We start from the raw sequence: 27,722 nt of genomic DNA on the forward strand, positions 1-27,722 counted from the left end.
TTTCGGGTAGCGCTGACTGGTATATGGAGTATATGGTTCGGTATACAAATGATTTATTCCAGTATATCATTGATCTATTTAGAAATTGTCTTGTCGGTAACAGTGTTTAATCTTAGTATTTATCACCAAAATGTACGGGGGTTACGAACTAAAACAAAGGTATTCTCAAGAAATATGTCTTTGAGCGATCATGATGTGATAACACTCACTGAAACATGGCTGACTGAATCCATCTCTGACAGTGAGCTATTTGATAGTAGGTATTTAGTCTTTCGGCGTGACCGTGATTACTTAGCACAAGGGCAATCACGTGGAGGTGGTGTCCTTGTAGCCATTAGACGTGATCTGTTGGCTACACCCAGAATTGAATGGCAGTCGTGTGCCGAGGATGTGTGGGTTACACTGTTGATAACTGCATCTAGTCCGAGAACAACATTTAAAATACACATATGTACTCTCTATCTTTGCGAACAGAACCTTGGGAATAATTTTGCTGCTCAGCTTAACAATTTTCTATGTAAACTAACATCTTTGATTAATAACAACCCGCTTGATAAGTTTATTATTATGGGAGATTTTAACATGAGCTCCATATCGTGGGTTCCATGCGAAACTTACTTAAATCCAATTGCACCAACCACGTCCCACATTTTGCACTTCGTAGATACACTCAGTCTGTGTGGACTTAGACAATTTAATAGTAATTATAATGCATTTGGCAAATTATTAGATTTAGTTTTAAGTAACAATGAGCTCACTGTGTCAGCATGCACTGATCCGTTAGTACCAGAAGATCCCTATCATAAGTCATTAATTGTGCACTTTAACTTTTCATATATACCACACTTGAAACCAGCTGAGCGGACAATTTTTAACTATAACAAAGGTAATTTTGAGGAGATGAGTGCGGAACTAAGTCAGATTGACTGGATTAATATTCTTACTCAAAACTCTGTAGATGATGCCGTTAATCATTTTTATTCAATAGTTTATGATATAAGAAACCGTCACGTGCCGAAACGGATCATTAAAAATAATAAATATCCAATTTGGTATAACGCGGCCTTAATTAAAATCCTCAAAGAGAAAAATAAATATCTTGTGAAATATAAAATATATCATAATCTCAATGACTTACATACTTTCCACCTACTTAGAGACAGGGCTAAAGTTATTGAGCGTAGTTGTTTTGATCACTACATTAGTAAAATTGAAAATGATATATCTAATAATCCCAAGGCATTTTGGTCCTTTATGAAAAGTAAACGTAATTGTTCAAATATACCATCTAATATGATCTATGGAGACACTGAAGGCAATAAAGGACAGGACATTTGTGAGCTTTTCTCAAGATATTTTTATTCGACTTTCCAAGAATCCACTACCACATCCAAATCCTATAATTGTTCAGATGAATCTATTATTAGTAATATAAGTTCTATCGAAATTGATAATAAACAAATAGAAAAGCTCTTAAAATCACTTGATCTAAATAAATCACCTGGGCCAGATAGTTTACCAGCACTGTTCCTCGTCAAATGTTCTGAAGTATTGGCATTACCTGTCACCTTGCTTTTTAAGAGATCAATTAATGAAGGTATCATGCCGATCAGGTGGAAGGCGGCATTCATATCACCTATACATAAAAAAGGTCAGAAAGACAAAGTGGAAAACTATCGACCGATTTCAAAATTATGTCTTCTTGCCAAAGTGTTTGAGCGCATCATCTATAGTCAACTTTACCCTAGCCTTAAAAATGTGTTAAACCAACAACAGCATGGTTTTATAAAAGGAAGATCAACGGTTACTAATTTACTTGTTTTCACTGACTTCTTAACTGATTGCATGGACGGTGGTCAACAAATTGACGTTGTGTATACAGATTACACCAAAGCTTTCGACCGCATAGATCATAGAATCCTTCTTCAGAAACTTGCTGGTCTTGGTATTAGGGGTAACTTATTTAGATGGTTAAGTTCGTACGTAAAAAACAGAACTCAGGCAGTTGTTTTAAATGGCTATACCTCCTCATGGATCACGATACCTTCTGGAGTTCCTCAGGGCTCACTCCTAGGTCCTTTATTATTTATCTGTTTCATAAATGACATCGATACATGCTTTCATCATTCCAATTATTTACTTTTCGCTGACGACATGAAGATATTTCGGCCTATCAATGATATCTATGACGTTGATCTCCTTCAGGAAGATCTCAATAGACTAGCAACATATTGTAGTAATAATAAGCTTTGGCTTAATTTACCTAAATGTCTATTTATAAGTTTTTCCCGTAAAAAGCTAATCATCAAATTTAATTATACTATAAATAATCAATTTCTATTGCGGGTCGATTGTGTCACAGATTTAGGTGTAGCTCTTGACTGCAAGCTAACTTACGAATGTCACATCGACAATATTGCAAATAAGGCATCACAAGCACTTGGGTTTATAATACGTTCAGCGAACTGCTTCAAGAGAATGAAAACATTAAAAATTATTTTTTGCGCTTATGTTCGTAGTCATTTAGAGTATGCTAGTCAAATCTGGAATCCGGTATATATGATACATAGTAAAAGAATTGAACAAATACAGAAAAAATTTACGAGATTTTTAAATTATAAGTTCAGAATTCCCAAAACAGATTACAAGACTCGGTGTACTCGATTTCATCTCCTACCATTAACACTCCGTAGATCCATGGCTGATATTACGACTATTATGAAAATTGCTCAGGGTAAGATTGACAGTCCAACCTTGTTATCTAAAATAAACCTCAATATACCGTACCAACATTCTAGAAAAAAGAATCTCCTCCATATTCCACTCATGCGCACAAACTATAGATCACACTCCTTTATACCACGTACTTCGTATAATTTTAACAAACTAAAATCATCCGAAATAGATCTTTTTTGTTCCAGTTTAGGTAGTGTTAAGAAACATATTATACAAGATTATTTGCAAGTCACAGAAAAGTAATACAATGACAAAATTGCAAAAAAGCGTAGTTAACTAGTACATAGTAATGCCTTTAATTAGTTTAAGCATTTGTAAAAACGTGGAAAAAAAATACTATTTAATACCTATTTGTGGAGGCTTTTAATTGGCCTATATATAAACATGTAGATATATGTTTTTGTATTGACGGCTGTTAGCCACCCTATGAAAATAAAATAAAATAAAACGCTTCATTGGCATGTACTCAAATATGGTGGGAATTTGTGAAATATTATATTGTGTTTCATAAGTTTAATTTGCAAATAATAAAAAAATCCAAAGTCACGGCTTGTTTTTTTAGACGCACAGTACTCTCTTATTCTTTTATAGAGAAGAATTAATAGCATGCATTAATTGTTTGCATCTTATGGCTATATTAATAAATAAGTAATGAAAATATAAATCATGCACGTCCATCACCTATCTGTGGTTTTTAATGCTTTTTCTGGTGGAATTAATTAATCCGTGGAATTAATACAAAACTTAAATTATAAATATTAAAAAAATCAACGTTCAATATCTATGTACATTCCCAACAAGATTTTATTAGCTGGTGGCTTTTAAACTAATTAAATAAATAAATATCTATGGACTTGCACCCCATTGCCACAAAATTAATTTAAAAAAAACTGCCCCTGTTAATGTCATTCGACTGCCAAACGATTCTTCTCACTTGTCAAGTTATCAATTTGTCAGTTTTGATCATGACATCAAGTAAATACTAAATACAAATAAAATCTCAATTCTCAATTTTTCGTTCACATTGGTGAAATGCTTGGTAAAACGAGTAAAACATTGAATACCTAGTTATTATTTATTCTTTTATCTTTGCTTAGTAGACACTAGACATTATTTTAATAATAGATACCTACAAAGTAAGTCGCAACCTAACATTACATTAGTAAAATACAAAGTACTCGTAGGAAGTTAATTGAGTATAGTTGAGCGCGTTAATATTAAATAACTCAGAATAATGCATAAATAATGGGTGGAAATCGCGACCGAAGTCGTCATCGCAGCACAGAAAGACATCGAAGCGGAAGTAGAGACAGAGGAAAGAAGGATCATAAGGGAGACAGATTAAGAGCAGACAGCAGGGAACGACGACACAAAGATAAAAGTCGCACTTGGGAGCAAGACAAAGATGACCGCGATAGAGGCAGGAGCTCATACAGACAGTTCAGTGGCGGTGGATTGGGAGGAGGTAAACTTTCAGTAGCACTTAATAACCCTCTAATCACTTCATGGAGAACAGATTGTATCAATTATGTAGGTACTTAGATCAATCATGTGATTCACAAACTTCTGTTACAGGTTTAGGTAGTGGAGGGCCAGCAACAAAGGGTCGGTATAAGCCACAAGAAGAAGAATTCTTAGATGCAAGAAGAGAGCAGAGAGAAAGAATTGGAGAAGTGGGAGTTTCTTCAGTATGGGGAAAGTCACCAGTTCGGCCAGAGTACGTACATTAAGATTGTTATGACTGTGTTACTTAGTATTATTTTCACATTTCCATTTAGTTATTATATTGATTACAGTTCAGAAGAAGAAGCTGATTCAAATATATCAGAGAAAAGAAAGGATAAGAAAAAGAGTAAAAAATCAAAGAGTTCTAAGGATGGTACAAAAGAAAAGTTAAAAAAGTTGAAGAAAAAACTCAAGAAAATAAAGAAAGTCAGAAAAAAGGCTAAAAAGAAATCTAAAAGTTCTAGCAATGATTCCAGTTCAAGTAGTGAAGAAGAGTTGTGGGTTGAACAAGGAAGTTAGTATCAAGGTTTTATGTTTGGTATTAACACTCTTTTGATGTACACTTACAGATAACCTTATCAATCTATTTAATGAATACAGTTTCAATATGTTTTGATGAGTTATTATAAAAATGGCATTAGAAACAAAATGACAACCATTTATACTGCTAACTGATATATTTATACAGTTATGTTTATTCAGTCATAATATTTAAACTATTGTTTAACTTGCAATTAATGTAGAGTTTGTTCATGTGGAAATATGACCATTAACAGTTTTTTGTTAGCAACAGTCAAAATGTTTGTGTGGAACCCTAATTTATTTTTCAAAATAGAACTAGCTTTAATTATTCCTACCTCTTTAAATTGGTCTGACTGTTTTGGATATTAGGTAGACAATTTTTGTTAAAGGTTTTCTGGTGTGTAAGTAAAATCCATGTTCAAATTGACTGAATCTATTCAATTCGAGAATCATAAATTTATTATATAGGTATCTAAATTGGTAATATCTATAACACAATTTTGATTTAGTGCACTCCATATCGGAGAAGAGGACAAATGTGTCTACACTCATTCATTCCTCCAGTACCTCCAATCGCAGGGTTTTGTATACTTCTTGCAGACATGCAATAGAATTAGGAATTTCACTATTTCTTTATTATTTCATTTTAAACTTGGGTAAAATAATGAAATACACTGAATATACAAGTAAAAAATCATACATCATGCCTGAAACTTTGAATTTCTTCAAAGTTTCAGGCTTCAAAGTGTCTTCTGTCCCTATCTATTAAACAACACATTTCACATTTGATTATCTCTCTTTAATCAGAAATATTAAAATCAACATTTTTTTTGTTATTAATTTTTCAGAATTTTATTTGCTATTAAAATTATAAATGTAGTTTCAAATATGAATTAATTACATCAAACCCAATTCCTATATTATTTTTTTATTATTGCAGAGGAAGACACTGTACAAACAATTATTAATCATAAAAAGGATCAAGAAGAGTTGGCCACGGAGGCATATGGTCCAACACCAAGAGTTGGTCCAGCACTTGGTCACAAAGACTTTGGTCGAGCATTATTGCCTGGTGAGGGGGCGGCCATGGCAGCCTATGTAGCTGAGGGCAAAAGGATTCCCAGACGAGGAGAGATCGGACTCACTTCAGATGAGATTGCCTCTTATGAGTCTGTAGGTTATGTCATGAGTGGAAGCAGGTAAGAACCAGTGGTTATAAAATACTACTGGACAGCCTTAAAGAATGATGATAAATGAAGTGACATGTCTTTCAAATAATTGTTTTATATTTATTATTACACAATGAACATTAATATTAATCAATTTATATACTGTCTTTACTATAATTTTTTAAATTTTATTTATGTGGCATTAAAATTAGATAATGTTCACACAAATTTAAACACTCTCTGTCACTAAAATGTTAAATACAAAGTTTTGCTTTTTTTCGGTATACTTTGCATGAATATGAGCAATTTAAAAAAAAGATGGTGAAGTTAGTTTATACAATATATAATGGGGGAATAATTCAGTGGGAAGCTTATTTGCACAGGATGCCGGCTAGATTATGGGTACCACAACATAGCCGACTTCTGCTGTGAAGAAGTAATGTGTATCCATTATTGTGTTTCGGTCTGAAGGGCGCCATAGCTAGTGAAATTACTGGGCAAATGAGACTTAACATTTTATGTCTCAAGAAGACGAGCACAATTGTATGCCACTCAATATTGGGGTTTTCAAGATTTCTGAGTGGCACTGCATTGTAATGGGCAGGGCGTATCAATTACCTTCAGCTGAACGTCCTGCTTATCTCATCCCTCATCAACATGTCATTCCATTACCAGAAAGAGTTCTTTTTTAGCAGTCCTGGGTATTCTTGCGTAACATACATACGTATGTGTGTGCAGAGGCATTTAACAGACCTAACCTGATAAGCCCATCAGTTTAATCATAAGGAAAAACACTTGCACACAATATCTTCTTTCAATGGCTCCTTTTTGGTATCTTTAACCACAAATATTGTTACAGACACCGTCGCATGGAGGCTGTGCGTATTCGCAAAGAAAACCAGATCTACTCTGCTGATGAGAAGCGAGCATTGGCTGCCTTCAGCAAAGAGGAGCGATCTAAAAGAGAGAATGCGATACTGTCGCAGTTCAGAGAAGTGTTGACCGCTAGGCAGCGAAGAGACCACACATAACAATTTTGTAAGGAAACAACTTGCTATGTGGCCATAACTCCAGAACCATCTGGTCCTATCCAAAGCTACAAGAAAGGAGTTCTTCATCCTTTGAGCTGTCTATTTCTACTATGGATATACTACTAATCTGACATGTAAAGAATACCCAGTCCTGTCAGTAACCATTAGCCTTTTAAGAGGTTTATAACTAGAGCTGTATGGACTCACTGGCAACAAGTTGTTCTGAAAGATATAGAGACACATGGACCATGACTTTCACAAGGGATCTAGAATCAGATAAACCTACACAGCCAACCCCATTTAGATTTGATTAATATACATGTTGTATCATTCACAAAAAAAAATACATGTTGATATATTTTGTTTGAATAAAACTGCAATGGTATTTTTATAAAAATGTATTTTTACTCTTAATGATTCAAATTACAAATAATAATATAATCAAGTACACCTACATGTTGTAGGTAAAAAAAAATAAGTGATATTCCCTTCTGGAATTATTAAAATTAAATTTGTAACCAAAATTCATGAGATTTAGGGGTAAGGCCAACCTACGAGTTGAACAAGACATACCAAAATTTACGAACAATACGTCAATCGAACGGTTGGCTCAGGGGAAGAGCGCTCGGACGGGACCCGAGATTCGCGCGTTCGAGTCCCGCAACGATCTTCAATTACAAATTTAATTTAACACGTAGGTACTGTGTATACAGACTGCAGGCATGACAACCACGTGTGCACCTGGCGCAAAACCAGCTAAACTCTATTGACTCGTCTAACGGCCGTTCCCAATATTCAGTGTATCTCCGGTTGTGGCCTACTTGAGATAAAAATCGTAACTATCATTGACTTTTCTGTCCCAATAAACTTATCGACGGTAACTCACCTTATCCGTTCACGCTGTCTGTCAATGCGAGGACGTATAGCTTAACAGCAATAGAAGTTTGTATGGAAATTGCAATTCACACGTCCCAATATAAGGCGATAATAATGACTTAACGGCTATATTGGGACAGCTTCAGATTATTGACAGCTAACTACTGACAGTAGAAGGTAGTAATTTATCTCTATTTGTAGATGCCAAAGCCATGTTTATTTCTATGAAATGAACAATACAAAACCTCCATGAAATTCTTTCAAAGTTCGTTTTCAGTGTCCGTATTTTAGGAGATATTATGTTTAATACTCTATTTGTTTGTATTCACCTGCAATCATTCAATTTAATGAATGGCTACAGAATAGTAATGAAAACGTCAAATTACTTGAATGTACCTATTTCTTGTTTCAAGTTTACCAGTGGGAGGCTCCTTTGCACAGGAAGCCACCTGGATTATGGGTACCACAACGGAGCCTAATTCTGCCGTGAAGCAGTATTATATGTAGTATGTGTAAACATTACTGTGTTTCGGTCTGAAAGGCGCCGTAGCTAGTGAAATTACTGGGCAAATGAGACAACATCCTATGTCTCAAGATGACGAGCGCAATTGTAGTACCGCTTAGAATTTTTGGATTTTTCAAGAATTCTCAGAATTACCATCAGCTGAAAGTCCTGCTCGTCTCGTCCCTTATTTTCATAAAAAAAAGTTGCATTGGTGGAAAAATCTGTTATTAAAAAAGCAGGCAAAAAAGAAACTCAGCGGAGTTTCTTGCGCCCGTTCTTCTCAGCTCTGAGGCATACATGTTCGCTAAGGCCGGAGTACCAGACTTCTTCGCGACCATAAGATCACGAACAGCATCTTTTTGGAGTAGTCTCCGTACTTCTAGTAACGAGATTCTCAGTACATTGGCGTAGGATTTGAACTGTTCTATTTTCAGGCACTGGCACTCAGTGCACCGGGAGGCGAACAAAAAATAGCCCTGATACAACAGGTACGACCAATTTTAAGTATTGGGTTTCTACTTTTTAATAAAAACTATTATTATAGATCTTCGAAATATTTGAATAGCACCTACAGGTACATGGCCCTATAATTTCGTGCTGTTATTTTTTATGTATTTAGTATGTTATGGAACCAGTTATATTGAATGTCCGCCTCATGTTAAGCGGCATCGCCTACATATAACACTGACTCAAATGATATTATTCGAGTCTGCATTACCAGACGACCTAAGGCGTTGCACAATGTGATACGATCTAGCGTCCCCTAAAGCTTAAGATAGAAGTCCTCATTTGGCTATTAATTTAGTTAATTAATTAATTTTGTAACCAGAACTTATGAGCAATGCGGGACTCGAACCCGCAACCTCTCGGGTTCCATCCGAGCGCTCTTCCAACTGAGACAACCGCTCGAGTGACGTATGGTTCGTAAATCCTGGTATATCTTGTTCAACTCTCAGGTTGTGGCTCCATCTACAGGAGCCCCAATAATTGCATATTAGGAAATTGACTTTATATGTTGCTCCTCCAAAACTAAACAATTTGTTATTTTTAAAGTGATATCCCTCAACACACTCACAGAAGTGAGGGATATCACTTTAAAAATAACAAATTGTTTAATTAAATATATTTTATTAATCATATCGTTTTTTCTATATTATTCGCGTTCATGTCGACCACCGCTGTTGAATTGCAGCTCAATATTCGAGATATCACGCCCAGTGCGTTATCGCATTACTCGACTCTCCGGCTGTCTGACTATACCTTTATACCACCCCTGCATATTTAATGTAAATTAATAATATCAACACTCGTTTTACTGTTGTAAACTTCAATTTAAAATTGCTTTTAATCAAGCATACAGTATTCTAAACAGTAATTTGTTTCATACATAAAATTAGCTTGGTTTTAATGAAGATACCGTAGCACTTATAACATATAGGTATGTTTTGGGGAAAAAAACAAAAGCTATATTTTATAATGTTTTATTTATAAAATTACTAACAAACAACATTATTTACATGCAAATTACAATCATTGATAGCCCCAGATGGCAATAACCGGTATGGCTAAGCAGAAATGACCACAGTTCAACTTTAATAAAATGATGCCGGATGTGGACTGGATGAATGTGTTCCAGTAAATACATGATAACAACATAATTACATATTTACAAAAAAGATTACAACAAATTATTGTACATACTGCTATATTAAACCCTGCCTTACATTAAAGTTAAAAATTTTGGTATGATATAAGTAACTATGTTGTTTAACATAAAATGCATAAATGAAGCTTAATTTATTATACAAGACAAGCAAGTGTATGGATCAACAACTGGGAAGTGATCACCTCCACCCACTCTCCTATCCACAACAACAGGGACGGGATTTGGGAGTACAGTACAAGGTAATTAACCCATAGTTTGGTTGGACGTGGGAGAAAGTTACTTATAATCCACTTGAGGAACGGTAAACACCTACATAGTGAGGAGAACATGACACACATTCGAGCAGCTCTCTGCACCGGTCACATGATTGTGGTAACATTACATTATATAAGGTGGACCAGTTATAGTTATGTTCCCGAAGCATCCTTTTACACTGATAATGAATTCGAAATGTAAATCATCTAATATACGATAATTTATATTTATACAGTTTATTATTTATTACTTTTTATGAAATATTTGATCTTTTAAACACGATTAATATATTGCATGGAGCACTTTACAAACAAATTTGTTATGTATATAACAGCTATTGTAAAATGTTCTTCTCACGAGCTCTTTTTTCCGAACATAATATGGTAGATTCAGTAATTTAAAAGAAATATTTAAAGTTACGATTTAAAAGCGCTTAGTTTAAGCCTAATTGAATAAAATTTATTTGATTTTCAACATATTGAGAGACAACAGTCAACCAATATGTTCATACACAAATAAAATTTGAAAACAACATTTTATGATCGATGCGCGACTCGAACCCACGACCTCTCGCGTTCCGTGCGAGTGCTCTGCCAACTGAGCTAACCGTTCGAGTGACGTATCGTCATAAAATCTTGTATGCTTTTGTTCAACTCTCAGGTTGTGGCTTCATCTACAAGATCTACTTTACAATAATTGATAACCTGCTCAATATTTGCATATTAGGAAATTGACTTGCGATATCGCTCTTGTAAATCTAAACAATTTGTTATGTTTTTGTAAATCTAAACAATTTGTTAAGTTTACTCCTTAAGAATCGATTTTGATATAAGGCGTCCGGTATGAGAAAAATATGGAGAGTAAAACGTACTCATCAAATAGGATAGTAACGTTTTTGGTGCACATCATTTCTCGCGCACTTTTCACTTTTCAGTTGTGTGTGTGTGTGTGTGTGTATATACTTGTGTGTAGCCAGCATACACAGTATACTACGTGATAGCTTAGGTATGTAGCTATCAGGATGTGCCAAAATGTAACTTCCTTGATGGACTTTTGAGTTCCGCTTTTAACAGGAGTTGTGTTTGGGCACATCCTGACATATTTTGAGCGTTAAGGATTTATTTGATTTTTTTAATTAATACGCTTTTATTAGCTCCTGCTGTTTATGTTTATGTTATGTCTGTTTGTAATCGACTCCGTTGGACTTGATTTTGTTCAGTACCTGTTCAAAGACAATCTTTCGTGAGGAGTAAACTCCAGTCGGGCGTCAGAGCTGACACACGTACTTTTTAAAGTGATAACCCTCACTTCTTAGGATTTATAGTCCGGAGGCCCGCATCGTTCATAATTGTTTTCAAATTTTATTTGTGTATTAATTCTAGAAGTGAGGGTTACCACTTATATAAAATCAATATGTTCATTACAAAGCACACACTACACGTGTCCGAGGTGGTATCAAATGACTATTGTGATTCAGTACCAGTGAGCGGCCTGCTAGGTGTCCTCGTACAGCGCCAGTCGCTCCCGGCAGCGAGCCAGCTGGTGCCTCAGCGACTGTACGGAGGCCCTCGCCGCGCCTAGCGCCGCCCGGAGCCCCGCGCACCGCCCGCACTCACCTGAGGCCCCGCCCATTGCCCCGCCCCCCACGCTCCCCGGCGACGGCTGCTCGGTCTTCACCGTGACCGGCTTCACAGCCGAAACCTACAATAAAATAAAATTTATTGAAGTAGGCGTTTTACTTCGCGGAAATCCATAATTATCCCACGGACGAGTAAAATAAAACTCCGCGCCGTGATATTAGCAAGTAAAGCACCGTTATGCTAGTGTGTGTGCGGCTACGGGGGATACTAGTTACACAATTTTTTCACTTTTTCACAACGCACGATATTTAAAATATTTTATTGAGACGCAAACTGATCTGTCAAAAACGATGACAATTCTCATGACCGCCTATCGGCCTGTAGTAGTGTAAGTTTGTGCGTAGGGCTGTATGTACTTGTTTTGGTGCTACACTGTTATGTAAGGTGACACGGAATCATTATTTTTTTACTAGTCCATGAATTATCCAAATGATTTGAATTTTCTTTAGTGTTAATTTCGCCAATAATTGGCTTTAAACAATTCGACACGTGTTTCACCTCACGAGACATGAGAGTCTCGTGCCAGAGTTTGGCGACTCTACATGTCCTAAGGATGCCTCGTGTAGAGGCGAAACACGTGTCGAATTTTTTTAAAGTCAAATATTGACGGAATTAACACTAAAGAAAGCTTAAATCATTTGTATACAATAAAATAATTAACTATCGACGGTTTTATTACAGTTGTAAACTGGAAAAAATATTTACAAAAAATGTTAATAAATTCAATTCTTGGGATAGTTTAAATAAATGCAGAATTAATTTCCATTAATTTATTTAAATTAATAAAATTTAATTAATTTCTGAAACAGTATCTAGTAATATATCTTGTATCCCCTTTAACTTACTCAAAACACCGTTAAGGGCTATAGATGATAATAAAAATTCATTTGTTGTCACTATATCTTGCATTTGCGTCTTGATGTCATTGGTATCATTTTGCAATTGGTTAAGATATTGATTAAACAATTTGTGTTGTTTGTCTACGGAAGAGAAGAGAATTCTCTTTAGAACATATATATTCTGATTCTATAACTGATGTCTGATTCTTCCAAAGTTGAAATAAATGGTTTCTGTTGGTTCTTACAAGATTTATACCTATATAATTTATATTGTTCAGCGAAATGGTCATCGAGTACACCGAACAACGAATGTGCAACATAACCCACTCCATCACATGGACTAGTTAAAAAAAGAAGGACTCCGCGCCGTGATTTTAGCAAGTGAAGCACCTTTATGCTAGTGTGTGTGAGGTTACGGGGTATACCAGTTACACAATTTTTGCTCCCTTAGATAATCAAATATCCACAAGTACTTTTATATTGATGTGCCTCCGGAAAACATACAGCATTGTATATTTATTTATTTATTTATTGAAAAGACCAACAGCATAAATATTACAAATTAGTCTTAAAAATTAGTGTACATATAATAGCCAATTACAGGTCTCTCTATATAAACAAAAATCAACTAATGAGTTTTCAACTTAAATTACTTTAACTTATAAACAAAAAAATCGACTTAAATGAATTTCAACTTAATTTACTTTAACATAATAATATGTATAGTTTAAACATTAAAAGAATAATATTATGTGTATGCATGCGAATTTAATATATATATCTATTATTATATTATGTTATTATCGGTTATAGTGTTTATTTTATGTTTGGATGTGTATGTGTGCGTGTAGTGTGGTTTGTGTATATGTGCGTGTGTTAATGTACCTATTTGTTCGGTTTATATTGCTCCAGTAACATTTTTTGTATCTAGTGTATTCATTAATATTTTAATAATTTCTGTTTTGAAGCTATTTTTACTGCGATTATGAATGTCGACATTCGAAAAAACTTCGTTGTAATGCTTACAAATTCTGTTAATGGGAGAATTTTTACCATAGTTCGTAGTGTAAAATGATAATGAAAAAAGAGGCGTATTTCTCGTTCGTTTTAGTGGTACATTGAAGTTAATACTAAGCAAGTAATGTTGGGGAGTCCAGAAGATTAGTTATTATATTAAATAAGAACATTGTATCTAATAACGTTCGTCTGTCTACTAGTGAAATTATATTATGATGCATGCAGCCATCTTTGTAGTTGGAAAAAATTTTATGACGAAAGTTAAGGTGCCTTATAAATTTAGCTTGAATCTTTTCAAGTTTTTCAATATATGTCATATAATGGGGCGACCAGATACAACTTGCGTACTCTAAGACACTACGCACGTATGCATAGTAAACAGATTTAATACATTCAAGGTCATTAAGAGGTTTGCAGGTACGTATCACAAAACCTAAGCTCTTGAATGCTTTATTCGCAACGTAATCAATATGCTCAAACATTTAGTAGTTACAAACAGTTAGCTTGCTGTCAAAAATAACACCTAAATCCCTAACAACACCTACTTTATTAATAGGAATTCCATTTAGCGAGTATGTAAATTGTATCTTATTTACCTTACGACTAAACGATATCTGTTGACATTTAGGTGCATTAACTGAAATAAAATTGTTTTTATAATACTCAGATAGATTATTAAGAGTAATTTGTAATTCAATGCAGTCATTATGATTGTGTACTTTGTAAAATATTTTTTTATCATCTGCGTATAAAAGATGGTTGCATGGATTAAAATATCTGTATATATCATAAATATATGCGTTGTAAAGCAATGGTCCCAGGTGAGATCCCTGTGGAATACCTGATGGAATTTTCACAAAATCCGATCTGTACCCACCTACTATCACTGCCTGCGATCGATTAGACAGGTATGATTTAATCCATCTTAACAGATCCCCATGTATACCTAGACTTTCTAATTTGGCTAGCAAGATGATGTGGTCTACGCGATCGAAGGCTTTTTCGAAATCAGTGTAAACCACATCAACTTGACCACCATTTTCCATATTTTTAAGGACAAACTGTATAAATGCAGCTAAGTTCGTCAGGGTTGACTTATGTTTAAGAAAACCGTGCTGTGAATGACTTACTCCATTCATAACTGTGGGATAAATTTGATCGTAGACAAGTTTTTCAAATATTTTACTAAATGTATTAAGCATTGAGATAGGTCTATAATTATCAATTTTGGATTTCGTTTTTTTTTTATGAATAGGTATGACATTAGCCTCTTTCCATTTAGATGGAAATATGCCCTCTGATAAAGATCTGTCATAAATATATTTGAGAGGTTTAACTAACACTCTGGCACAATTATGAATAAAGATAGGAGGAATATTATCGGGTCCGCTGGATTTATTAATATTAATCGTTTTGAGTAATCGTAATAATTTATTTTTACAGACGCCAGCCTTACCAATTGCATATGCGTCATTACATTTGGGTAATTGAAGACTGTCAAGGTTATAGTTTGAGGCGGGTTCGACAAAAACACTTTTAAAAAAAGTATTAAAACCATTACATATATCCGGGCCGTTGTTAGACTTGGGTGTTCAATGATAATGTCTTCGGGTAATTAGATTTTCGTCTCATGAGTTTCACGTAACGCCACATGTTTTTAGGACAAGTTTTAATATCTTTTTGAATTTTAGTTATAAATTTGTTATAAAGTTCACATTCTAAATTTTTCGATCTAGCTCGAAGTAAAGAAAACTCAATATAGTCTAGTGGATTGTTAAATCTTTTCCATTTAGCATGCATTTTAGATTTTTCTCTGATAATTTTATTGAGTGTATTATTGTACCAAATGGGATAGTGATTGTTCTTATTTATTTTATATTTAGGTACCATCAGGCTGATGCATGTATAAATTTCATCATAAAAACATTTTAATGCGCAATCTACCGTGTCACATGATTCAAAAATATTATGCCAATTAAGATTGTTTAGGTAATCTATAATTTTATCATAACTACATTTTTTAAAATTATACTTCTCTATTGAATTTTCTTCCATGAAATTAAGTGATATATTTGAAGCATCAATTATTAGACATGGATGCGCTGAATCCTCACTGACTAATGAGATCAACGAACGAGTGGTGGAGGCAGAAAAGTTACTAAATACAAGATCTAAATTATTATTATATGAATTTTTAATAAAGTTTCCTTGTTCTAAACCTAATAAATTAAATTCATCTAGTAATAATTGCCCTGCATTTTGAATTTCTACAGAACCCTTCTTAGTAAAAATTGGCCCTAGACAGTTATCCCAATTAATATACGGCAAGTTGAAATCACCTACAATCAAAAAATTATCATTTTTATGTGAATTCATGACATATGTGATACTGGAAGTAACATTTTCTAAAGTATGAGGTAAGTTATTATTAGGTGGCGCATATATTACTGCGATATGTAAGTTCGCACCAACTGAAGTATTGAATGAACTAGCCGGAATAGTAACCCATATCATTTCGGTTGGTTGCACTACATTGTTGTTAGTCAAAAGAAATGCCCCTAGCTCACTGCGTACAAGTATCATAACTCCACCCCCTCTGGATGTATTCGTAAGAGCTAAATCTCTGTCTATTCGAAACACGTCATATCTAGGATCGCAGAATTCACTATCTAAAATCCCGTCGTGTAACCAAGTCTCTGTGATTAACACTAAGTCAAAATTATGTTTATTTAATTCCATGTAAAATTCTAAAGTCTTTGTAAGTAGGCCCCTAATATTTTGGTAAAAAATAACTAACGATTTATGAGTCATTATTTAGTTCAAAATTACAAATTGTGTAAAAAAGATGCAACGATAAATACAAATAAAAATTACTAGTGTTAGACGCCATTAAATTAATACAGCTATCAAAATTTATAGTAAGTAAGTGTAATAATAAATCAAAAAAAAGTGTAATAATAAAACAAAAAATGCGTTATTATATCGTATGAACAGAGTGCTATATAGCTTTAGCATGATCATTACATTATCTATCAGACATAATCGACAGTAAAAGCATAATAATGTTAAATATTGTATAATGTAATATTTTGTATAAAGTATAATAATTGTGGTAGCAGTATAGTGATAAATAAATTTTGTTGTGTTTGAGTTCCTTGTTACTTGGTGATTATTATAATATGTATTGTTAATATACGAGTAAAAATAGTGTGAATATATATATACATGATAATATGACTGGGTGATTGCATTGGTGTGTAATGCATGTATACAATAGTTAACTGTAAATATCGCAAAAGTAAATATGCAGATCGGTACTGAAAGTGATGGACAACAAATCACTTTATTTTTGAGAGATCTACCTCTTTGTTTATAGGTATTTTCGGAGATTTGTCGTCCCTTCGCACAAAAATTTGGCAATTTCGAATCCATATATACTTGTATGATTTTGATTTTGTAAGCTCTCGACACTTATAAAACAGACTTTGATTTTCAAGCGTGAGGTGTTCATTGACAAATACGCGCTGGTCGCCCTGTAGTCGCATGTGTTTACGAGTAATACCGCGACAGCGCCGTACGCCCGCTAAAATGTTGTCCTTAATAGCACGGTTTTTGAACTTGACGATAATAGTGCGCGGTACACCGGGCCTCGATTGCTTCGGTTGTATGCGATTTACAAATTCTATATCCTGTGTGGTTAGGGTGACGTCGATAGACTTGGCTAACTGGATAATTAAGCTATTGAGCTGTTCGTTATTGTGTTCTGGAACTCCGATTATTTCTAGATTTAATAGTCTGTCCCACTGCTCTTTATTCTGTATTTGCGCGCTGAGACGAGCGCACTCAGTTTTCAAAATAGTTATATCCTTTTCCTGTTGGCTAATAAGCTCAGACTGTTTTTCCAGGACGGATACTCGAGAGTCCAGTTTGTCCTGACGATCAGCGGCAAAGCAGGCTCCGGACTCGATCTCATTTAATCTAGTCTTAATATCTTTAAGTGAATCTGTCACTTCCGTTTTAAGTAACACGAAGTCAGATGAGAATTGTTCCATTTTTTTTGATATAACGGATTCGACTGACGACTTTATGATATCAGAGATGGAGTCCATTAGATCTTTTTGGTATTTTAACATGGTAGTTTCACAGTGACATCCGATATCATGCTGTTTTCTTTTACGTAGGTTAACGTTACTTATGTCCATGTTGTGGCGAGCAATGTCAGGGTCCGACCCGTATCTGGATGGCGGTGTACGTTCCATTGTAACCAAATAAGAAAACTACTCCGACCGTTTGAGAATGCAATACGTTAAAAACCCAACTCAGTGTAGGTAATAGATACACGGTACACACACAATAGCGTACACACCTTATCACTGATGATGAGTTGAAGTAAGCACTACGTATATCTTATTCACTCACCCACGAACGCGTTACTATCGAGTGCGACTGCGATAGACACTTTGTTATCACGCAACACTGGTCACTATAATCTTTGTGTTAAGTTGATAATCCCTTGAGCTAACTTGTAATTAAATTGAAATAATATTAAAACAGAACGGCGCGCACGATCGACCTGAACGAGGCACACGCCGGTTTATGAAGAAGTAGTGTATACTTTCCATCTAATTACGGTCTATGTTCTCTGTGGAGTATGTTATCTAAGCTCTCATGTGTCAAAATGTCATCAAATGTCAATCCAGCTAGGACACGGGTAACCGTTGTCACTTTGAATATCATAGCGTTGTGTACTTTCGCCGCGTGTGGTCGTAATCCATAAATATTATAATAATCCGTTAATATTTTTGAAAAATCATTTTACAAAGTGTTAGCATAACTTATATTGCATAAATACATATCTATATTACTGTATTTGTGCGTGTACTTATACCGGAAATCTACCGTAATGAATCACGCGCCTAGCGAGGTCGATGAAGCCATCGAGGCAAACCGACCCATCGTTTCTAATTCACCGACGATCGAGAGGGACGGACAAGGGAAGGAGGACTCCTCGTGCTCTAGCAGTTCGTCAAGTGCGTCGGACGAAGAGGAACCTCCGCGCAAGAGATCAAAACGAGATGCTCAGGTAACCGTCGATCCCCGGATCGACGCGTTATACGAACAGGAACAGTTTCCTTACAAATTTAATTATGCATCAACAATGTGCGTCATCATCAAATACAAATATCAATGCGAAACCCACTGACGTGATTGAGCAACCTGAACATCATAATGATAATTTTTTGACCAATCCTTGCACGATTACACCAAAGTCATTAGATTTAGGTATTTGTAAAACTGATTTTGATGAGAAAAAAGTTCTTAAAACTGCCGATGAACAACGTTTAAAGCAGTTAGTAAAATTACAACATTTTAATTCATCTACGTGGCAACACATAAAAAAGCACTGACAGACATGCTTGCGTTCCCAGGTTTTTGTAGCTTAAAAATCAATGACGAAATATGCTGCTTAAATGAGGGGAAAGATTTCCTGGCTTCAACTGAGGAAATAATGGCTGCAATTACCAATGCTTTATTAATAAGGGGAAAGATTTCCTGGCTTCAACTGAGGAAATAATGGCTGCAATTACCAATGCTTTATTATACCAAAGACAATTACTACAGTCAGGTTTACAAGAAATTGTTAATTGGTCTCATAATAATCCTAAAGAATTAACTTCTACTAACCTTTTTAATAAAATAAGCGACATGTTCGGTAATTCGTCGCCATCTTATAAATTATCTGAACAAACACTACAAATCGTGTGCGGGAAACGAGCGGAGTGCATAGAAACTAGGCGCAAAAGATTAATAAGCGAAATTTCTGATAAAAGCATTCAATCCGCTCTCGTTAACATACCTCCTAGCGAGGAATTTCTATTGGAAAAAACACATTAACACATTATTGGTTATCACCCCCACAAACCTCCAAAAATAGGGACCAAATAAAAAGGAAGTACCAAGAATCACTTCCATCCACATCCAGATGTGTTCTGGACACAGGAAAAAAATTATTTTCAAAGCACCCACAAAAAATCTAAACAAACCTATAAAAGAAAGACGCTTACAAACAACAGGGAAACCCGTCCTTTCGAAATAAAAACTATCCGACACAATTCATGGGAGGTCGGCTAAAATCGTTCAAAAATCGTTGGCAGGCGCTTGGCGCGAACAAATTTATAATATCTGCAACAACTGGGTTTCGAATACCGTTTTACAAGAAACCTCCTCTAATAATGCCAACAAGACTCGTTATGAATCGATTTGCAACCAAATCGTCACCGGCCATGACTCAAATAGTGCAAGACCTCTTGGATCAAAGAATACTACAGCCTGTTACAAAAGAAACGCCCAGTTTTATCTCCAAGCTATTTCTGCGGAAGAAAAGCGACGGGTCGATGCGACCCATTTTCGATCTACGAGAATTAAACAAATTCGTAAGGATAAAGCATTTTCGCCTTATCTCTCACAGTTCAGTGCCAGATTTTCTCCAACCGGGAGACTGGATGATAAAATTAGACATTTCTCAGGCATACTTCCATGTGGCTGCAGCAAAATCTCACTACCCTTTCCTTCGAATCAGTTACCTAGGTCAGCTGTACGAGATGACTTGTCTGCCTTTTGGCCTGGCCTCAGCACCACATCTTTTCTCTTCTATAACATGCTGGGTCGCGGAGACCCTGCGTGCGAAGGGATGTCGAGTACTAGTATACCTCAACGATTACCTTCTGGTCAACCAAGACCAGTCCAAGTTATGGGCTGGGCTGGAGCCTCAATGACCAAAAATCGATCTTAACTCCGACTCAAGACTTAGAATATCTGGATATCCGCTGGCAAACCGCGAGGAACAGAATGTCATTGCCAGAAAAGAGGATACAGAGTATCAAAGCAACCATAGATCGATCGTTATTAAGAAGCCAGATCACGCTTCGCGACCTACAAAGTTTACTTGGACAGCTCAACTTCGCCAGCCCCGAGGCAGGTTACACTGTCGGAAAGCACAAATATTTCTTCGGCATTTCAACAAGAGGCAACAACGACAGAGACAACTAATTCCCGACGAGGTGTATCAAGAGATGAGGTGGTGGCTCGGCGCCACACGTCACTCTTCGGTAATACACAAAAAGCCTGCCACTCGGACGGACGCTTCGGATTTGGGTTGGGGTGCTCATCTAAATGGTCGTCTAATGTTGGGGACGTAGTCTCCTCGGCAACGAAGATAGCACAGCAACAAAAAAGAGCTGTATGCAGTAATAGCAGCGATCAGAACAAACGCTGCAGCGTTAAGCAAATCCCACGTACTCATCCAATCGGACAATCGATTGATGATTTTTGTGGTAGTGTTTCGGGGTCCAAATTAGTATCCTGGTTATTATGGTTTGTAAATTGATCTACTGGCAATAAATATAGCTTTACGACAGGTCTTTTCATAGTACCGTTTTTAGTCTTGGTAGTTACTACTCTGACCCACCCATCGTTTCCCGGTTGAAACTCCACGACTCCGCCCAGGGCCCACTTTCCCGATGGGAGATTGGTGTCACTAATTATAACATTATTTGCCCAATTTTAATATTGTGTTGGGTACTACGCCACTTAGACCGAGCGTTCAGTTGTTATTTTATCTTGTCTCAAATCAGATATTAATTATATCATTCGTCCGTCTATATCACTCCTCTCTGTATGTGCCACTCGTCGCCATTTTAATTGTAATATGTTCTATCGGTACACTACATATTATAAAATAAAGTCCTCCGCTGCGTCTGTTTGTTCGTGATAAACTCGCAAACCACATCATCGATTTTAATCCTTTTTTCTCCAACGTCTAGAGTAATTGTCGAGAAAGGTTTAAGTATATAATTTGTTTAGTTTTTGTATATATTTTGTACACATTAACGATATTTGTTGGAGCCGTCTGGGAGTTTTGAAAACTCTATCGAAACCTATTGAGATATAAAAAAATAATATATATTGTGGAATCGTACATACGTATATCTCTTAAGGATAACATACTATATCAAAAGCGGTAATGTAAAAGCTGTTTACACAAATACGATATTAATCCTTATCAGTTTATTACTACATAAACTATAAACATATAAGAGATTTCCACGTATATAGTCACTCATCACGATATCTCTAGACCTATTAGAGCTAAGGACTTGAAATTTGGTATGAATATTCTTTTCGCCGAGTAGAGGTCAGCTAAGAACGGATTTTCTAAAATCCCATCCGCAAGACTTTTTTTTATTATGAACAGAACAACGTCTGTCGGGTCAGCTAAGAATATTATAAAATAATAAATTTTTTATGGCTTTAGACTATATTATTCCCGAATACCTGGCTACATCTACCTACATCTTTTTTTTTCTTTGGACAGAACAGCGTCTGTCGGGTCAGCTAGTATATTATTAATATGGCTTTAAGAATTGAAATTGCCGCTTCAGCCTAGTGGCAAACAATATGCATCAAATCAGTTAATTGAAAAATGGGTGTCCCATGATTTAACTCACCAACAGAGAGCCGCTTGTGACGTGTGGCGAAAAGTGGATCCTATACCTATGATAATCATAAGTGATTCAATTTGATGGAAACCTCACGGTGTAATTCACTACGGCTGCCTCGGTCAAGAAATAACCGAATTCCACCATCGCACGACACGCCACAAGTTAGGATATCATCCCCACCATCTGGATGTGTGGCGGTTCCCCACAGTGCGGTGTTTCCGGGACGATACGGCATGGATACCTTCAAAAAAAGCGCGTACACCTTCCTTAAAGGCCGGCCTGTGATTCCTCTGGTGTTGCAAGAAAATGTGTGCGGCGGTGATCACTTACCACCAGGTGACCGGTACGCTCGTTTGTCCTCCTTTTCCATAAAAAGATGATGTTGTTGCTGATGTTTATAGTACTGAACTTCTAACAATGACACGTCAACCGATCTTCCCTATTATTGCTCTCTACTCAAATCTCACTCACACACGGCTCAAGAAACAGTTTTAACTACCCTTAACAATAAAAAAAAGATTTCACAGAGTTTGTCCACTAGGACACTAGAGTTCTACTGTCATCCCGTGTGATCGGAATATTTAACTTAAGAAGAATAACGGATTGCACTCCGGGAGTGCTGGCAGAAGTGAAAACATGAACAGTAACGTAGTCCTTTTTTGAATATTTTGAAATGGTTACCGAATAATTTCGCATGAATTTATCAGTATACAAGTACTAGCATTTATGTGGTTAAATACAAAATTCATTTGTTGCGCTATCGTACACAAATTATTTTAACACTTCAGAACTATTACAATTATTTTGAATGAAAAATCTCTCAGAAAAATAAACTTTAAGGATGAAATACTATATACGATAAATTTCAAGACGACTGCCTTACGAATTTTCGATCAGGATACGTGTCCTGACGCGAGTTTAACATTTTATTCCCATGCCAATGTGCTCAACGCCACCAAAAAAAGTTTTCACTTCAAAAAATTGAATTGTTCAGTACAATACGGCTATTGATTGTTTGACCACTTATATTAACATTACATTATTTCTCGCATTCGTCTCTCTTAGTGAGGCCACAAATCAGCTTGCTACAAATGTATTGTACACGCGCACATTGGCAGCAATCGAGCGTGGCACTGCTTTGAGAATGTCGACATTATCGTTTGACGACGACGATTTCTTGATGTGGCGATTAATGAGAATATAAATAAGAAAAAAAAAGACGTTATTGGGTAGACCATTAAATGTACAAATGTAGGTACTTACTCTTTTCAATGAATTTTTCGCCAATCTTAGTCCAAATAATTTCTGTAATCCGTCCGTTACTATAATCATTGAGCGTATGATTGTATAATACATGGTTTTTTTCAACCTCTGCAATAAACTCAACGTAAAATTCAATGCAGAAAACATTTTTGCAAACCAACGCGACAGCAAAAACGAACATGTTCGATCTTAAATTCGTGTAGCGCGGACAACGTCTCGTTACATATGCGCCAGCCACAAATGTTTCCTCGGTGTGCGTGCTCACGTACAAATGTATGGGGGCGTTAAATGTGTCGGGTTTCAAATGTGGCTCTACAATTATCGAGTTACAAATGTATGCCTGGTGTGCGGCCTGCTTTAAGTTCACTTTAATGTTCGATCGTACTCCTGAAACTTAAATTTAATTAATTTAACTTAAATACTTACATAGTTTCCGTTTCGTATTACGGTGGTGACGGTATTCTTGCCGGACAACAGCAGTTTATTAAAGTTCTCCTTGTTGAGTACAATCCGCACCGGTTGTGCCGCGCTCCCCCCTACTTTACCCACACGGCTCACGATCCTTCGCTTGCCGGTCGACACCACTGGTTTATTGGAACCAGGCAGCTGAACGATCTTCACTTGCTGTAATATTTTATTTTTAAATTAATACCCGTGAAGCTGACCACTAGAGATAATAACAGTACACAAATAAACAAACATAAACTTGTTATGCCACTACTCGGTCGAGTCGAGTACCACAGACCGACGCATACCACAGAGCCGCTGCTTGTGGGACGTAATATGCACTAGGAACAAGGGTGACTGCGCTTTGGTTCCACTAAGTAGATTTAGGTCCTATCACGAGAGTGATTTGTAGGTTTGTTAGAACTTTACCAATGGAAGGGTACTTTGCACAGGATGCCGGCTAGATTATGCATATCACTATGATATGGGTGCCAATGGCACCTTTTACTGCCGTGAAGCAGTAATATGTAAGCATTATTTTGTTTAGGTCTGAAGGGCGCTGTAGCTAGTGAAGTTACTGATACGCCCTGCCCGTTAATGTAGTGCAGCTCAGGATTCTTGAAAAACCCAAAAATTCTGAGCGGCACTACAATTGCGCTCGTCACCTTGAGTCAGTAGTATCACTCAGAAGATACGCAGTAGCTTGACGGTAAAACAAGTACAGAGAAGCCTGCCACTCCCAAAGAAGACGTAAATACTACGTAATAAGAGGTGGAACTGCCTGAGTAAAAATTAAAATTTAGTGCAGTGATTTGGCATAAGTTTGAAATAGTAGTAACTACAGTATGGCGATTGGCGACGAAGTATAATCCGGCTCAGTTTGAAAGCGAAAATTTGTTAAAAACGTAGTGGTTTTCGGCTATCTCCATTTTATATCTGTCATCTGTCAATGCACGTTTCATACAATTTTTCACGTGTTAATCGCATTTTCTTAGAGAGTTTCGCTAGGCTGGCCACTCCCACTTGTGGATCATACACCTGCTGGTTAATGTCCCAAAGTATGCAATACGGAGGGTGACTCTCAGTCCGTCGCAGTCAGCCAGAGAGTTACAGTTCCCAGCCTCCCTACTCCCCACTACTTTTACAAATTCTTTTGCGTGTGATATTTCCAGCCATATACTAGTATAATTTTCAAATTAATAATCGAGTTCTTTTGTCATTCGAATGAAATGTTGAAGTCTCTCGACTTTATTCGTTTATAAGTTACCATTTGATAAACACTTATATGAAAAGTAAGCCACGAAAATAGCAAATCATTCAACAAATTTCGTTCAATTCATAATTTTATTCATAAATTGCTAGTTACTCAGCCTGTGTTACTCTTGCATCGATTCCTACATTGATCGCTTTTATTAATAAAACCATGATTTTAAGCGGGATTTTTCTGTAAAGTTTAATATTGAACAATTCTGTTACATTACTTTCTATTATGAAGGTTATTCAAAAACTGAATTTAACAAAATATCACTGTGGTTTTTAATCTAGATAACACAGTTTGTTGTATTAAAAAACTAAATGTGTCAAAGTTATATATTTTACCATTTACCACCACCTCCGAAAAGATGAGCTTTAATGAAAAACGGTAGAGTACATAAACCAAGTATAGTAACTAGACTAATTGATAGCTTCCGTCTCACTCACACGAAAAAAAGAACAACTTATGCGAGTCTTATGTAAAGAAATGAGATAGAGTGATTAGATTTTTTGTTTCGCCATGCGTGCCGGTTTTTTTCAAGGTCAGCACACCCGGTGTGCTAAACAAGCTAAAATAAACTATTATTGTTGTGAAACGTGTGAAATAACCACTATTTATTAAACATCAGTAATTTTAAGTAGAATCGAAGGAAATATGGTGCGATGTTGAGTTTTACAATGTAAAAGTGATAGTGAAAGAACACTTGTGTTATATTATGTAGGTATCTATATATACAGGATATTATCTATCTCATGTTGGCCACGCCAAACCGATGTCTAGTTTCTATACTTGGTCTATGGTAGAGTAACTGGAACTAAGGTTTATTTTGAATGCCGTTAAAAAGGGTGACTTAATCACCTTCAATACAGTGTCACCAACTTATCTGTGAACTGATGGGTGTCGCCATCGTCGTTTCAGTGTTGCTAATTAGCTTTCGGCATATTTAACTCTTAAAATTCATACGTATCGCAACACACTGAACACTCGAAAGTAGTAGTCACTGACAGTCGATTGACATTTCAACATGGCGACCGTAGTACCTATTATTGCCACTTCTAAGATAAGTTGGTATTACTACACGTTGTGCCTGAATCAATATGAGTGCTGGTACCTGATAGGTGGGGGGCGCGGCAGGGGGGGGTGGGGCCGTCGCAGCCACCTCGCAGCTCTCCTTCAGCATCAGCTTTCCCGCGTCTGACAACACAACAAAGTATCGAGACCAGCGACCACTTGTACATCGTGACTTCCAGACAATGTACGTTGAGAAGGGAACACAGACCAGAACTAAAAAAATCCCCATTTGTCGTATCACCGCTCTTCGACAACACTTCCCTCAAAACCTCGCCTAGTATCGGAATAATGGGTCTTGAAATCTCGAGCGATTGCCAATTCCGTGGCCATCTGGAGCACAAAGCCAAATTGGCTTCAAAGTATCATAAAAGAGCACGGCAATACTTCAAGAAGGCCCACATTCTAGCGCTCTACAAAGCGCAGGTCCGGCTACATATGGAGTATTGCTGTCCTTTCTGGTCTGGCGCTCCCCAGTATCAGTTCAATCCATTTGACGCAGAGCAGCTCGAATTGTCGGGGACCCAGTGCTCTGCGAACGGCTGGATCACTTGGCCTTGCGTAGAGACGTCGCTGCAATGTGTGTCTTCTACCGCATTTATCACGGGGAGTGTTCCGAAGAGCTGTTTCACTTAATTCCTGCCGCCGAATTCCACCTTCACACGACATGCCACACGTTAGGATATCATCCCCACCATCTGGTCCTCCACAGTGCGGTTTTCAAGAAGCTTTCTTCCACGTCCTACAAAGCTGTGGAATGAACTTCCTTGTGCGGTGTTTCCGGGACGATACGACATGGGTACCTTCAAAAAAAGCGCGTACACCTTTCTTAAAGGTAACGCTCCTGTGATTCCTCTGGTGTTACAAGAGAAAGTGGGCGGCACTGATCACTTAACACCCGTACGCTCGTTTGTCTTCCTTTTCCATAAAAAAACGTACGTTAAGAAGGGAACACAGCCCACGACAGACACGAACCGACACGAGCTACAATACTAATATACAGGTACGAGCTTGGGCTGCGGAGTTCTAATGAGACAACATCAGAGTCTGATTACCAAATAGATAAGTTAATTTAATTATGTCTCGTTCCAGAATTTGGCGCGTCAATATCTTCAGAGGATGCCTCGTGTAGATTCAAGAAAACTCGGAATATCAAAGCCTAAAACGAGAACGCAGTCCCACGAGATGTCGTACCAAATACGATCATCTCTGAACATCAACTTCCATAATGCCCTTCATAAAGATACGCATCGCAGAAAACGGAGGGAAATCGTACAGGAGAATCTGATGCCGGGGGGAGTCACGACCCTCAGTAATGAGGAAAAAAGACGCGAGGAGGAGGACGACATGGGTACCTTCAAAAAAAAGCGCGTACATATTTTTTAAGGGCCGGAAAGGCTCTTGTGGTATTGCAGGAGAATGTGGG

The 27,722-nt window shown here is 36.6% G+C and overlaps 2 protein-coding genes across 3 annotated transcripts in view; one reads left to right on the top strand and one right to left on the bottom strand.

The window, feature by feature from the left end:
• The first annotated feature begins 3,699 nt into the window (after positions 1-3,699).
• LOC126976965 (NKAP family protein CG6066) lies at positions 3,700-7,361 on the top strand. 2 transcript variants are annotated; one of them, XM_050825595.1, is made up of 5 exons: positions 3,700-4,201; positions 4,312-4,453; positions 4,515-4,756; positions 5,705-5,963; positions 6,793-7,361. In XM_050825595.1, the coding sequence occupies exons 1-5, from the start codon at positions 3,982-3,984 to the stop codon at positions 6,962-6,964; spliced, it is 1,035 nt and encodes a 344-aa protein (XP_050681552.1). In that variant the 5' UTR covers positions 3,700-3,981; the 3' UTR covers positions 6,965-7,361. The 2 variants fall into 2 exon arrangements, with proteins under 2 accessions (XP_050681552.1, XP_050681554.1); XM_050825597.1 differs by having other exon boundaries at positions 3,702-4,201; positions 4,533-4,756.
• A 4,399-nt stretch (positions 7,362-11,760) lies between these two features.
• Positions 11,761-27,722, bottom strand: part of LOC126977147 (GA-binding protein subunit beta-2) — a 28,037-nt gene continuing 12,075 nt past the window's right edge. The window contains exons 7-9 of the mRNA XM_050825849.1: positions 26,340-26,422; positions 23,953-24,150; positions 11,761-11,967 (exon numbers count right to left, since the gene is read on the bottom strand). Of these exons, the coding sequence (XP_050681806.1) occupies positions 11,761-11,967; positions 23,953-24,150; positions 26,340-26,422 (488 nt within the window). The remainder of the gene's footprint in view (positions 11,968-23,952; positions 24,151-26,339; positions 26,423-27,722) is intronic.

The sequence above is a fragment of the Leptidea sinapis genome, chromosome 43 (assembly GCF_905404315.1).
Source record: "Leptidea sinapis chromosome 43, ilLepSina1.1, whole genome shotgun sequence".
NCBI classification, from domain to species: domain Eukaryota; kingdom Metazoa; phylum Arthropoda; class Insecta; order Lepidoptera; family Pieridae; genus Leptidea; species Leptidea sinapis.

Excerpts from the sequence above, each read along its gene's own strand:
- LOC126976965 (XM_050825595.1), top strand. The coding sequence starts at position 3,982 with ATGGGTGGAAATCGCGACCGAAGTCGTCATCGCAGCACAGAAAGACAT. Across the intron at positions 4,757-5,704 it reads GTTGTGGGTTGAACAAGGAA|AGGAAGACACTGTACAAACA; the intron begins GTTAGTATCAAG and ends TTATTATTGCAG. Across the intron at positions 5,964-6,792 it reads TATGTCATGAGTGGAAGCAG|ACACCGTCGCATGGAGGCTG; the intron begins GTAAGAACCAGT and ends ATATTGTTACAG.